The following is a 15,285-nucleotide window of genomic DNA, read 5'->3' as shown; positions in this document are numbered from 1 at the left end:
TTCAAGCTTCTCTATGTATGGTTGTTATTTTATGTTTTTTCTTAATGTGTAATGCCCAAAAAGAAATTTTTATATTTATTATTATTTCTACTTTTGATTCAAAAGAGTTGCCTTGATATATTCTTTTATGAGATAGCATGTTCACTTTAAAGTATTCCAAGAGTTGGGCATTTTGCCTTCTCTGTCTTACATAATTTCTCTTCCCCTTTTCCATATCATAATTTGAAGATATGGCTTCTAAAGTCTTGGAGGTCACTAAGTGAGTACACATAGGTCCTACATTCACTAATCTTCCCATAGGGTAAGTCACCTAGGAGCAATTTTAGGTGCCAAAATCCTTTTTTAGCATGCCTATTGGGATTCTTCATTTTGCATTAAAATAAACTTACCAATTAGCCAATCAAACGTTATATCTCACTAGGAATTTGGGTGTTATTCTTAGTAGCATCATCTTTGAAGAGCCTTTTTGTTGAACATCATGCTACCTTTGATTGCAAGATTTGTTGGCTCCAAACAACCTTGGCATCATATGTCCAATATCATTATTGATATTGTGGAGCTCTAATCATGAACCCATCCTTTAGAGGCATGTATTAATTTCCTTCATGTTATGAAGGAACATCTTCTCATCCTTATTTTAATCCTTGATAGGCCTAGTTTAGTTATGATCAGAAACATTTTTTTATTCGAAACATCCAACATGTCCAATATGCCTACCTTCCCCCTTCCCCTATTTCATTACTCTCGGTATCTCCTAGTAAAATTAATGAGCTCAAAGTCATGCTAATGGACTTTAGAAAATCAATAAATGAATTAAATACATCCTAGATGCAACAAAAGGCATGAGAGGAGGAAAGGGCCTATAGGTCCAATCTTTATGGGAAAAAGGAAAACCCAATGACAAATGAAGTTTCAAGAGGATCTCATAAAGAAAGTGGGTGAGAAGAAGCGACTGATGAATTTATTTCCGTTCATGGTGTAAGAACTAGAAAGAAAAATGTTCCTTCCTTTTAAACATGATTCCCCAAGTTGTGGGAATCCCCTCCCAGTACAAAATTCTTGAACCAAAATTTTTCATATACGGTGATCTCGTGGAAGGACACCAATGAAGAATTACCCACCAAAATATCCCCACATATAGGAATATGACAAAGGGAGGAAGATCCATTTATTCTATTTGATGAGATTATCTTATTGGTGGAAGGAGTTAAAGGTGGAAAAGTTTCTCATACTTTACATAAATAAATCATGATTGTAGAACCCCTACCAAAGTTATAAGACCTAGAAGAAAATCCTTTCCTTAGAGATGTGTACACCAAAATGCATGTGTGTACAACACTGAGTTAGAAAGAAAGGAGTTTGATGATGATGAAAGCATTTGGGATGATCTTAAAATATTTAAATCATCCATAAACATCAATCCATCAACTTTTTTACCAAAATATTATGAGTTATAAAAGAAATGTACAAGGATTCTAAATATATCAGATGCACTAGGAAGGGATCATGAGAGACATGAAGGAGCACAAGAGTTTCAAACTAGAAGAGTACCATCATTGGAACACATAGAGGCAAAGTATAGATAACTTCCTTCACATACCACTGTCAAGAGGATGCTCTAATTGGCATTTATCTTTGTAACAAAGGGGAATATTATAGATAATGTTAATTTTGAAGCATAAAGGATACACAATAAAAAATACTAAGGTATGGGATCATGGAGAATTAACAAAAGTACTCAAGGGAAGTCATATTTTCATCTCCATTGATGTTTCACTTTTATGAATGCTACATTTTCTCCCTCTACATCACCAAAAATAGTCAAATATCTTAAAGAAGAGGAGAAAATTGGGCAACAGGGGTGACTACTTTCCTAATCTAGTTAATGTTTTAGGTAAAACATAAGTATGTTGGTGTAAATAACTAGATCTTTTTTTTTTCGTGCATTGTTTTTAGTTTCAATAAGTGATAATACATGAGGGATGCATTCTCAAGCATCATATTTTCATGACTATAATTGTTTGTTATAAATTCCTTTACTTTAATGATGATTATTAGTTATTAGTGTACTAACTTCCCTTTTAAACCTTTTAGCATAAATATGTCGCTATAGGATCTCTTCCTTTGTGTGCACCTTCATAAAGGTATTTCCTACTCTATTATTATTTTGTATGCGATAATAGGGTCTTATGTTGTGACACTTTAAATTCTTGATGGTTGGTTTCTAGAGACAATTTTAAATCATAAAAAATTAAAGAAATTCAAAAAGAAAATAACATAGATTTGTATGCAGACATTAATATAGTTGGACAAAATTTCATGTATGGTATTATTAATAGTGACTATATATATTGCAAAAGATTACAAGTTTTCAAAATTGTTTTAAGGAGAAAAAGTGGTGATGTTGGATCAATTTTAATGATGTAAACTATGTGAGGTGAATTCATTAACAAAACACCACACATTAAACATTAAATATAATAGAAAGAGGGGCTTCATACATAACTCTCAATAAACACAATGATGTAACAATAGTCTTTCTCCCATCCTATCTCTCTTGCTAGGGTCTCCTTAGGCCCACTCTTTTGACCTAATGGGATTCTTAACTGACCCTACCCTCCTTAGGATTCTATACACAAGATCCTACTTTCTTCAACTAGTGAACACACCAATTAAATAGAACAATAGCTCCACATACCACTCCCTAGGATTTCATTAGCTTTTCTAGCTCCTTCTCCACAAATTCCACAATCTTCCCCAACATGATCAATAATCACTTCATTGAGGGATGTAGACTTCTAGGAGGTCATTAAGGTCCTTTATTGATCTTGCAACCACATTTTGCATTGGGACCCTAATCGAGTTCCATGAAGCTCAACAATTGCTTCCCAAATAGGGCTACAAGCTATTAGGCCTACTTTTGGTGAAAAAATCCAATAATTTGAGAAAGTCCTTAACAAGGAGGGAAACTAAAATTTGATCCAAACACTCATTTCAAAGATCTAAGATATTCTCAAGGTCTTTGGCTCCCAAACTATCCATACAGTGATGCCTACAAACATGCCTATAAATTAGGTTTTCAAGGCTTTCAAAGCTTGTCTAAAAAAATCTTCATTTCCCCTTCCAAGAAGCTTTCACCAACACTTCCAATAGAATTTTGGACTTCAAAACTCATGTATCTACCATTCTTCAAGCTTTGATTGAAGCTATCAATGCCTTCAATCCTCCTTATCACCTCTGCAACTCACTGTGATCCCTATCCATTCAACTCTGGCTCGCCTAGGGCATCTCCTTAAAAATGCTTGACTTGCTTTCTAGGGCCCCTCCTTTACTATAAAATATGTACATGGAGTCACCTCCCTAATCCCATGTAGATGTGACAATGGGAAGAGGACTTATGACTCCATCTTCACCAATTGCCTGGTTCAGACCAATGAACTACCAGAAAAAAAAAAGAATTTACAAACCTAGTTGAAACCTTGCAAAAACAAAATCCAATACCACAAAAATTCTTGAAATGAACTACTTTGGCACTTCCATGGGTTACATTACTCAATTCAATCCATTAAAATGCCAAATGCTCAATAAAAATAAACTGTGCCTATTCTTGTTGTGATCTAGTCCATACACACTCTTCCAAAATTAAGTCAACCCCTTGATCAAGCTGAGCAAAGCCTTAAATAGTTGACCAAGGCTCAAAACCAATGGTTTCAGATAGTTATGAAACCCATTTCTCAAACTTTCCCTTGTGCAACAAATGTTGTCAATGTTGTACTTTTACATATTTTTGGCTTTTCTATCCAAGCTTGGTCATAAGTCCACCAAACTTCACCAAATTCCTATCTAAGGTATTGAAACATTGAAAAATGACTTCAAATCCCTTTCTTGGCCAATTTACCACCAAAATCACAAAAATACCCTATTTGACATGATGTGGGCATACTGGCAAGTAAGGCAACTAAGAACCTATTAAGGATTCCTATTCTATCATAACTCACATTAGGACTAGGGCAATCCCCTTATTACACTAGTGGTGTGGCTAGGACCACTACAAGACCAAATAACTTCGGAACCCTAGGTCTACCATGAGCCCTACCTAGGTGCTCCTATACCACCCAAGTTAGATTAGAAATATCCAAATGGATGAAGGGATGCCAAATACTAAACCCAAATTATATCAAGGAATTATGCAAGAAAGTCCTCTTTCATGGAATGCAAATTGATAAAAGGTATGCAATGTAAGTGTGAATTAAACTACTTGACTAATGTAAATGTAAGATATTTCTAAGTGCTAATTGTATGTCATTAACCCAATTAAGATAAGGAAATAGGTCTATGATAAAAGATGAAATAAATGATGAAATACTTACCTTGGAATGTGTAAGGAAAGATTCTTTTTTTCTCCAATAATCATGGATCTAAACCTATGACTAAATTTCTAACTACGAATCTACAATCCTGATAGAAAATCTTTGTTTTCTTAGACCTCCAAGAACTTGTTGACTATTGGCAAACATGCTTAATTCAATTAATGTGCTAGGATATTTAATAAAATCAATTGATCTAGGATGGTTTAATTGCCAATTAATGTCAATATTTAGGATATAATTAAATTTGATGATTATTGCAAAAATTATAATTATGCAATTTGATATTCATGTTAGATTAATTGGTAGAAATTGATTGCCCCTTGGTTAGGATTTTCATGATTTTGATCATCAATTTGGATTAGGGGAATCTAGTTTAGAAGACCATTTTTAGGTGGTTACACTTCTTTGAGTTGTTAGTGCATTTCTTTTAGAATTTTCATGTTGTGCACAAATAAAGCAAGGTAGTTGAGCAATAATAATGAGCAATCAAATTTTGTTTGTGGGTCAAAACAAGCTTTTAGCTCTAAAAATCTAGTCATGGAGATCTCAACTCCTAAAGACTCGCAAGGATAACACATGTGGCATGCTATCTTATCCACTTTTTATTAGGTTTTTGTTTGGCCAATGCCTCTAGTCTCTATATATTGTCAAGATCTTTGTAATAAAAAAGAGGTTGGAACTCTAGAAAAGAGGAGGTCATAAATCTTTCACTCTTATGCAAAAAGCTATTTTTTCAAGCCGTAAAACTATAATGAACATCTTGAATCATTGAAATATATCAACCATGCTTTTATCCCTTTTTTTTTTTCAAAATTCATTATTTCATAGTGATTTATGTGTTTTTTCTTGACTTCATTATTAGCATTTTGGTTTCTACTAAATAAATTATGCTTCAAGTTTCTTTGTGTATGGTTTTTATTTTATGTTTTTTCTTTGTTTGGTTCCTAAATAGCGGTTTGTGGATCTATGATTGTTTCCCCTTTCGATTCAAAGGTTTGCCTTGATATTTCATTGTATGAGATAGGTTATGCACTTTAAAGTGTTCCAAGAGTTGGGAATTTTTCCTTTTTTGTCTTACAAAATAGTCCTTTCCCCTTTTCCACACCATAGCATGAAGAGCTAACTTCTGAAATCCCAGGGGTTGTTCAATGAGATTGTGCAAGTCCCACATTTTCTAAACTACCATAGCTTCATTCACCTAGGATAAATTTTAGGTGTCAATAGAATATTTTTCAATACCTACTAGGTAAGCTTGGGGTGATGACCTTTCCTAATCATAGCTAGTTAATACATGGATTTGCATCAATCTTGTGATTTTCACAAAATTATTTGTATTCTAGATTAGTGTTCTTGGTGGCTACTACTCAAAGGGAGTAGTTAGTCATGTGAGGTATGATTTTTAGTTCTTATATACTTTTTAGTTGTTTTGGCCTTCTTTTACTTAGTACATACATGTTCCTTTGTCATTGATGCCAAAGGGCAAGAGATGGCTATGTGAAAAACTATGTGATCTAAAGAGAAGAGTTTTTCTCTTGAGAGAGATGATTTACAAGAGAAACTCTAAAATATATATTGTTCATATTATTTCCTTGTACATTGATTTGGTTTTTAACATCACATATCGCCATCAATGCCAAAGGGGGATATTGTGGGGATTGTTGCAAGATATGATGATTATATGTGCTAACATTGATTTTTTGTCATTTATGTCAACATGTTTATTTATTATTGACAATGTTCTTTGTTTGTTTAGTGGAAAGATCAAATCAATGTGATTTACGTATTGAGAATCAAATGATGTGTAGTTACAAATGGTTGAAGTGACATCTATATTTGACCTATGTCAATTTACATACATTTGAGTTATAATTTGAATTAGTTATAGTTTATTGATCAGGGACTAGTTTTTTTGCTTATTTGGAGATGACGGTTTGTAATGTTTTGGATATGTAATATTTTTTTATTTCTAACCTAGTGTTGAGTTTAGAACATGGATATTTGATCTTATCTTTATGTTTCATGATCTAGATACCAAAAATATATTTTTATTTAATGAAAAATGTTGTTGATGTTCATGGATATTAGTGTAGGGATACTTGTGAATTTTGAGACAAAATTTTGTATGTTGGTGATATGGTTTTTCATGTTGCTTGTTGATGTTTCTAGATCATATGTTATTCTTATTGTTGGATGTCATTTGGTTATGTGATAATATTCAAATTATTTCTTGAGGTGTGTTGATATCTCTTTGAGTTCTTAACTGACTTGGTGAGGTAGAATGTTGCTATAGATTGTAGCATGTTCAATATTGATTGCCCAAGTCCTAGCTATGTCTTAGCTAGAATATCTTGGATAACATTGATAATTGTAATATAATTTTGTTAATTGAGGTTATGGTTGTGGTAAATCTTCCTCATGTTTACAAGGTTGATGTATTGTATATAAAGATGAAATCATTTGTGTGAGAAAGAGAGAGTATGTGAGAATGGATGGAAGAGAATATATGTGAGTACATTATATTAGAGATCAATTGAAGAAGTATGAGTGAAATATGTTGTTAGGATAGAGAGTCATTACACTTCATTGGAGTTGTATTGACATTTTAGTGATAATATAAGTTAATTGATAATTCAATAGATTGTTATTCATAGTGGATTGTAGTCCATCTTGGGTTATTTCCCTTGTCGTAATCCAAGGGTTATTGGCCTCTTGTATTTTGAGTAGTAAGCTCTAGGAAGTGTTCCTAAATGCACGTGTATTCTCTTTGTACCTTTAACAAGGTATTTGTGCTAGTACACCATCTAGTGGTTTTGATCCCCAGCGTGGTTCTTCCCTTGACTAGGTTTCCCCACAAACAATTATAGTGTTAAGTGTTATGGTGATGGTTAATTTCATGCTCTATTATTTCTAATGGTTATAAATTTGTTAAGATATTAATTTTTGGGACACAATTGATTCACCTATCCCCCACCACCACTCAGTTGTTTGTTTTGCCTTGTTCCTAATGACAAAGTGGTCATTGTGTACAAATATTGACTATATTATTATTTTTGGTGAATGTGCCAAAGGATTGTATTGTGTGCCAACTAGAAGAAGTGTGTGAGAGTTGACAGGGACTAGTTAATTAGTGTTGGATAATGTGTAATAGTCTCCCACTCCTAGTGTATGAATTGGTTTTAGGACTGAGTCAACTACATGTTTAATTAAGGAAATTTCACATGAATGACTTGCAAATGCTATGAATATGTTCTTGGATGAGTTGAGAATCTAATTAGTGTTGTACTATATATAACTATTTGATATAGGTTCATTCCAAGTTATAGAGTTTCTTAAAGGTGAAAGTGGGAAAAACTATGCAAGCTATCAATTGGAAATAAAGTTGATGAACTAGAGTATGTGAAGATCCTATAAACACTAAATGAGTGTTTTGATGTGAATCAAATTAGATAGATTTTGAAGGTTGACTTGTGAAGGTTTATGCAATACACCTTTTATATCTCTTGTATGTATTCTATGTTGGTATGTCATTTCCTAAGTCAGTGCTCAATTCTAGGATTAATGTATTGGTGACTCCTATAGGTTCATGCCTGCAAATCTATTTGGGGATTGATGTCTCTATCTAATGTTATAATTCCTATGGGTTGGTTCAAAATAAACATTGTAAGTTCTTTATTGTCATTGTAAGATTTGATTTGGAAATAGATCCAAGTAAATATTCTCATCTTAGTTTTTTCCTTCTAGGTATTCATGTATACATAATGTTCTCATGTGTCAATGTGTGATTGTGCACGTCATTTTTTTAGTTGTTTTAGAGTTAAAGTAAGATCTAGTAATGGTCCTAATTATGAATTGGATTTGAAGTTCATATTTGACATATCTTAACTATTGATGTGGTATTTCACATTTCTTGTTAATGTTTATAGGTTGTGTCGTAATCTTATTGTTGGATGACATTTGGTTATGTGATCAAATTCAAATGATTTCTTGAGGTGTGTTGATATTTCTCTAAGTTCTTGGCTGACTAGGTGAGGTAGAATGTTCTTATAGATTGTAGCATGTTCAAGATTGATTGGTCAGGTCTTAGCTATGACTTAGCCATAATGTCTTGGATCACATTGATAATTGTAATATAAATTTCTTGATTGAGGTTATGTTTGTGGTTGAGCTTCTTTATGTTTACAAGGTTGATTTATTATTTATAAAGATAAAATCATTTGTATGAGAAAGAGAGAGTATTTGAGAATGGATGGAAGAGAAGATGTGTGAGCTTGTTATATTAGAGATTAAGTGAAGAAGTATGACTGAAATATGTTGTTAGGATAGAGAGTTTTTACACTTCATTGGAGTTATATTGGCATATCAACAATGCTATCAAATAGTTGATTATTCAATAGATTGTTTTTCACAATGGATTGTAGTCCATCTTGGGTTATTTTCCTTGTCATAATCTCAAGGTTATTGTCCTCTTGTATTTTGAGTAGTAAGCTCTAGGAAGTGTGCCTAAATGAAAATGTATTATGTTTGCACCTTTAACAAGCTGTTTGTGCTAGTAGATCATCTAGTGGTTTGGCCCCCACTATGGTTCTTTCCTTAACTAGGTTTCCACATGTAAAAAATTATAGTGTTAAATGTTATGGTGATGTTTAATTTTGTGCTATATTGTTTCCAATGGTTATAAATTGGTTAAGGTACTAGTTTTTGCAACACTATTGATTCACCTCTCCCCCACCACCACCTCAGATGTGTGTGTGTGCCTTGTTTCTAATGACAAAGTGGTCATTGCCTACAAATATTGACCTTATTATTATTTTTGGTGAATGTGCTAGAGGATTGTATTGTGTGCCAACTAGAAGAAGTGTGTGGTGGTTAATAGGGACTAGTTAATTAGTTGTGTAATGTGTTATAGTCTCCCACTCCTAATGTATGCATTGGTTTTAGGACTGAGTCGACTACATGTTTTGTTAAGGAATTTTCTTGTGAATGACTTGCAAGTGTTGTGAATATGTTCTTGGATGACTTGATAAAGTAATTAGTGTTGTACTACATATAAATATTTGGTATAGGTTCCTTCTAGGTTATAGAGTTTCTTAAAGGTGAAACTGGCAAAAACTATGTAAGTTATCAGCTGGTAATAAAGTCGATGAACTAGAGTATGTAAAGATCCTATAAACAATGAGTGTTTCGATGTAAATCAAATTAGATGGATTTTGAAGGTTGACTTGTAAAGGGTTATGCAATACACCTTTTATATCTCTTTTATGTATTTTAGGCTAGCATGTCATTTCCTAAGTCAGTGTTGAATTCTTAGATTAGGTTATTGGTCTCTCCTATAGGTTCATGCCCGCAAATCTATTTGGGGATTGATGTCTTTATCTAATGTTATAATTTCTATGGGTTGGTTCCTAATTAATGAATATTATAAGTTTTTTATGATCATTGTGAGATTGAATTTGGCAATAGATCCAAGTAGCTATTCTCACTATAGTTTTTTTCGTATGGGTTTCCACGTATACATAATGTTTTCATGTATCAATGTGTGATTGTGCTCGCCATTTCTTTTAGTTGTTTTAGTGTTGAAGTAAGATCTCCTAATGGTCGTAATGATGAATTGGATTCGAAGTTAATATTTGACATATATTAATTCACACCCCCCACCCTCCCTACCAAAAAAAGCTAAGTTTTTGTTTCAGTGCAATTTAAACTAGTAAACAAAGTAATATTTTATGTTTTAATTGAAATGGGGTAATCCAAAGATCATATTTTTCTTTGAAATATATATTGTTTTTAACTTTCTTGTGTGTACTTTCAAAATGGGTTTTATATTCAATATGACCAAATATGAATCCAAAATAGGCAACACATTAAGAATGGGATTTCATTCCACTTACTACTTTTGAAAGATAGGATCAATATTATTTTTCGTAAAGTAATATTTATTGTTAAATAGAATTTAATAGCAATAGGGAAAAAAATGATGTTAAATCTTTTTCAAGAGGCTTAAATTTAAATAATGGAAAAACATTTGGCATAGGCAAGGATGCCACAACCTAACATTGTATCCTCTTCAAGTCAAACAAAAAAAAGACTACTTAAATGATGTTACTATCATACAGTATAACTAAAGATGAACGATGAATGCCATAGCATGACATATTTAATATGACTTGCAAAATAATAATTTAGTGTAATACTTAAGTTGTCATATGTATAATACCTAAGTAAGCTCATAAATTTTATCGTGATCAATATACCTTTTGAATATCTTATTCCTTGTTTATTTTAATCCCCCTCCCCTTTTGTTTTCATACAAGATATTGTCCTACTACCACTTTGACCTAATAGTTACAATTGAAGATGAACCATGAACACTATAGCACAAGATATTTAATATGACACAAAATTCTAATTTAGAATAATAGTTATGTTGTTGTCCATACAGTACCCAAGTAAACTCGTAAATTTGATCTAGTCAATATATCTTTTGAGTGTCGTATTCCATGTTTATCTTAATCTCTCCTCCCCTTTTTTGCGTGGAAGATATTATCTTTTATTGTTTTGACCTAATAGTTACAATTGAAGATATGAACTATGAACACTGTAGCACAAGGTATTTAATATGACTCACAAAATTCTAATTTAATGTAATAATTAAGTTGTCATTCATATAATACCCAAGTATGCTCATAAATTTGTATCATCATCAATGTATGTTTTGATTATCTCATTCCTTGTTTATCTTAATCCCCCTCCCTTTTTTCCTACAAGATATTGTCCTATTATTACTTTGACCTTCAACATTCTTTCAACCTAATAGTGAAACATAGTTAACCATATTAACAATGAACTAAAATATATAGATTCAAACTTCAACTAGATCAACAATGCTAAATATCAAGTTGAAAATGCCACCATTTCATAACTTTGTACAAAAGCATTTACACCCAATTATTTTGGAAATATGTGTCTTCAGTCTAATAGTTAACCATAGTTAACAATATACACATACAGGGAAATTATATAGATTCAAACCTCTACAACAAAAATGGTAAGTATTAAGTTAAGGATTATGACTTTGAACAAAAGCATTTACACCCAATTATTTTTGGAAATGTGTCTTCTGTACCTTGAATCTACAAGAAACTTGTAGGAATGGATGTGATAAAAGAGAAGGCTTTCTTTACATGGCGCAGAAGGTGAGGAGGTCAGTGGAAGCAACGGCAGCAGCATTAGCAGCAGAGGGATCATTGAGAGCTGAGAGAATGCTACGGAAGAGAGAAACATCACAGGGCAATGTGAGAGGCCCGAAGCTCTGGAAGCCATACTCATTCTCAGCCTGGTCTAACAGCATCCGAAACAGGGGATGGTTTATGTGCTCTGTTCTTATTACAAACCTCTTCCTCTCCGCCCCCACATACACTGCCAAATACCCCTCTGGAGGAGTCTTCTCATTCTCAATCCATGATCCGTACCTCCGCAAGCTAATGATCGCGCATCCCATTGATGCCCTCGATTTCAAGCTGCACCGCCGCCATTTCCCCATTGACACAAACCGCATCAGCAATCTGTTCCTTTTAGGACCATACATTGTGCTGCCCAGAATAAATTTTGTCAAACAATCTTCATGAGAATAGAATGGAAGAGATGAATTTTAGCATTTATGAGGTATCTTGTCTTTCATTGTTTTTATGATTTTATGTGTTAAGTTTGAATAGATTCTAATTTATATCTTTCACATAAGAAATTCACAATTTATCTTTGTATTGTAGATTCTTATTTATATCTACAAACTGTTTTGAAACAAATTGGTAATGTTTATATTACACTAGTTTTGACCCAATCTACATTTAATTCATACCCATTTTGCATGGCCAAGTTGGGTGTTGCAAGTGAGGCCGTGAGGCTGTGGCAGTGGCAGAAATTATCTCCTACTTATCAATTGATGAGCTTAAGGGGCTTTCTAATAAATGTTTCATAAGGCACAACAATTGGTGAAGGTTTTGCAAATGGATTTGCAAGCTTTGGGTTTAACCATGGAGGAAACTCCGTAGTTAAGCATGCTCAGGCTGGAGTAGTACTGGAATGGGTGACCTCCCGAGAAGTCCCAGTGCTTCACCCCTATGAACATCGTCTAGATCCAATGAGTGCTGAGTGTTCCATTTATTCTCATGAGAGATGGATTCATGTTGAATCACTACTCATGAAAAATGGGTTTGAGTTTGACTCAAAATCACACAGTTAAATCCTGATAGCAATGTCACAATTTGACTTGCTGTGGAAATTATCTCTTACTTATCAATTAATGAGCTTAAGGGGCTTTCTGATGAATAGTTCATAAGGCACAACACTTGGTAAAGGTTTTGCAAATGGGGTTGCAAGCTTTGAATTTAACCATGGAGGAAACTCCGTAATAGAAATTATCTCCTACTTATCAGTTATGCAAATGTCAAATTCATCTTGACGTGACTTTTATTATTCTGGTTGTTGCTTTTATTATAGAGAGACTATAGTATAGATTGTCTTCCTTTTAAATTATGTCATATATCTTTAGGAGAATAAAATAGAAAAATAAGGATCGTCCTTAAACACTATACACCAAGAAAAAAATTTAAATAGAGTCATTGTTGCTGGCTTACATCATTAAAATGCAAGCGTACCATGTTTGATCTGTAGTGTGAAGTTCTAATTATTTAACACTAGTTTTAGTCAAGGATCTAAATCCTAGTGTATGATGCTTAATCTGACTGACGAACAAGAGCAAAGAGAATCTACAGAGCAACAATCTGTATCTTTCTAACTTTCAGATTTGTGAAACTACTACTAAGAAGTAAAGATAATCTATAGGACACCAGTCTGTGTCTCTCCGACTTTCAAATCTATTGAACGGTATCTCTTACTTCCATAATTTAAGATTTGAAAACAACTGTAGCAAATCACATTTGTGGAACAACTACAGTCATCTGTCTTTTTAGCTTTTTAGATTTGTAGAACAACTATAATTTATGGAACAGTCATCCCTAGCTTCGTTACTTTAAGATTTGGGCAACACCTATAGTCTATGAAATCAGATTTGTGGAACAACTATAACCTGGAACAGTCATCCCTGTCTTGTTAACTTCCAGATTTGCTGAACAACTATAGTCTATAAAATCAGATTTTGGATTATAACTACGAAACAGTTATTCTTTAATTTGTTATTTGTGCAGAGCAATTATAATCTATAAAATTTTTGTTAAGGGTAGTAAAGATAGCTTGAGCTGTGAATTTGCTCGCACAGATATCCAAAGAGACAGCTGTATGCAAGAACTCCTCCTAAACAAACATAAAACTATAATTTACAAAATCAAATTTATGATAAATCATAATATATGAACCAATCATCCCTGTAAAACAAGTAAGTATACTCTATGGTTCTTATATTTCAGATTTGAGAAATAAGTACTAAGAAGTTAGTCCAAATAGACACCCTTCAATCTTTAATACTTAGAAAGAGTAAGATTAGAACATAAAAGTAAGATAGGATTACTTATCTCAAATACATACCCTTCAATCCCTTATCACAAGATGGATGATTCTGCAACTCCCAGACAGCAAAAAAAACATCCGTGAATCCTTATCTTTCCAAGAGAAACAAAACAGCAATTTGAAAGCTCAAAACCTGTGCCATCATCCTCTATCATAATCCATGTAGACATTCATCATCTGAGCCTGCAACTTCCTCGCCTGATTGCTCATCACTCTCTAACCGACCTACATGATCTTCATATTGAAAGCCCACTTGAAATTTTCACCCAAGATTGGATTTTTTAGGGCTAAAAAGACACTTCAACAAGATTGGATTTTATTTTCACCCAAGATTGGATTTTTAGGCTAAAAAGACACTTCAACAAGATCGGATTTTTAAGGGGTAAGAAGAAAACTCTGCAAGATAATAAAAATGGAGGCAAAATGATGGGTTATTTGAGGAGGGCCAGGAATTCAATGGTGACTATTTCCAGTGGAGATCTGTGCAGGTATTAGAAGGCCTCTCAGGTTAACGTGGGCCATTCTCAGCTTATTCCGGGTCAACACTGTACAGTCTGAGCAATCACATCTCTGAACCCAGGCAATAAATTTGTTTATTCTTTCTCGTTTGGAAGTTGATAAGAACTAAATCTTATTCTCTCTCGTTTGTTCCTGCATTCAAGAGAGACAAAGTTCTAATGATGTTTTAAAATACTCTGGTGACATGGGGGCTTATAAATTATATAAGATTCCAAAATCTTGCGACTCCTCCTTTCCGTCTATTTTTCATATACGGTCGATTTGGTGTTGATGTGATGTCGTTGCATTTGTTTTAAGATTCTATTAACGGCACGCAAAGAGCCGCCTTGTTAAACCAATGGTACCCACATGTTTATAATTAAAATAAAAAATTGCAGGTGCATGAACAGTAAGGCTAGTTGACATTGAGTTATTTGTGAGGAGTAGAAAGGACAAATGACTATTCACTTGGCCCGTGGCTATACAGCCACGAAAATGCACTTATTTTACATTGCTTTTTCTAACTCTTTAAAAAATTGACTAAGTCCTCTCCTTCCTATGGAAGTGCATTTTCGTGGCTGTATAGACGTTCCCTGTCACTTGCATGAGTAATACGTCAAATATGATATCCACCTCACAAATAATTGAGGAGAAACCATAAATTGATTGAGTTTGTACTATTTATGATATTATTGTTGTGCTTGATTATATGATAATTTTGATATTAATGTTTTAGATTATATTAGTGATCTATTATCACTAAGAAGAGGGGTGAATTATACTCACCGTTCATAGTATTTCAATTTTGTGAAGCCACATTCTTATTGTTTGGATAAGTTATTTCTAAAATGAGGCACTTCTCTATTATAGAGTAGGGTTGGGGTTCTCTCGTCCC

General features: G+C 33.3%; 1 protein-coding gene across 1 annotated transcript; it reads right to left on the bottom strand.

The window, feature by feature from the left end:
• Positions 1-11,259: 11,259 nt before the first annotated feature.
• LOC149539619 (auxin-induced protein X15-like) lies at positions 11,260-14,357 on the bottom strand. Its single transcript, XM_089800847.1, has 2 exons — positions 13,911-14,357; positions 11,260-11,959 (listed from the first exon to the last, which is right to left on the bottom strand). The coding sequence occupies exon 2, from the start codon at positions 11,953-11,955 to the stop codon at positions 11,548-11,550; it is 408 nt and encodes a 135-aa protein (XP_089656973.1). The 5' UTR covers positions 11,956-11,959; positions 13,911-14,357; the 3' UTR covers positions 11,260-11,547.
• Positions 14,358-15,285: the final 928 nt, after the last annotated feature.

Source organism: Cupressus sempervirens, chromosome 9 (assembly GCF_028749045.1).
Source record: "Cupressus sempervirens isolate cs-2001-9-10 chromosome 9, ASM2874904v1, whole genome shotgun sequence".
Classification (NCBI taxonomy): domain Eukaryota; kingdom Viridiplantae; phylum Streptophyta; class Pinopsida; order Cupressales; family Cupressaceae; genus Cupressus; species Cupressus sempervirens.
The sequence above is the reverse complement of the archived record's forward strand: the minus strand, read 5'-3'. Positions and strand labels throughout refer to the sequence as shown.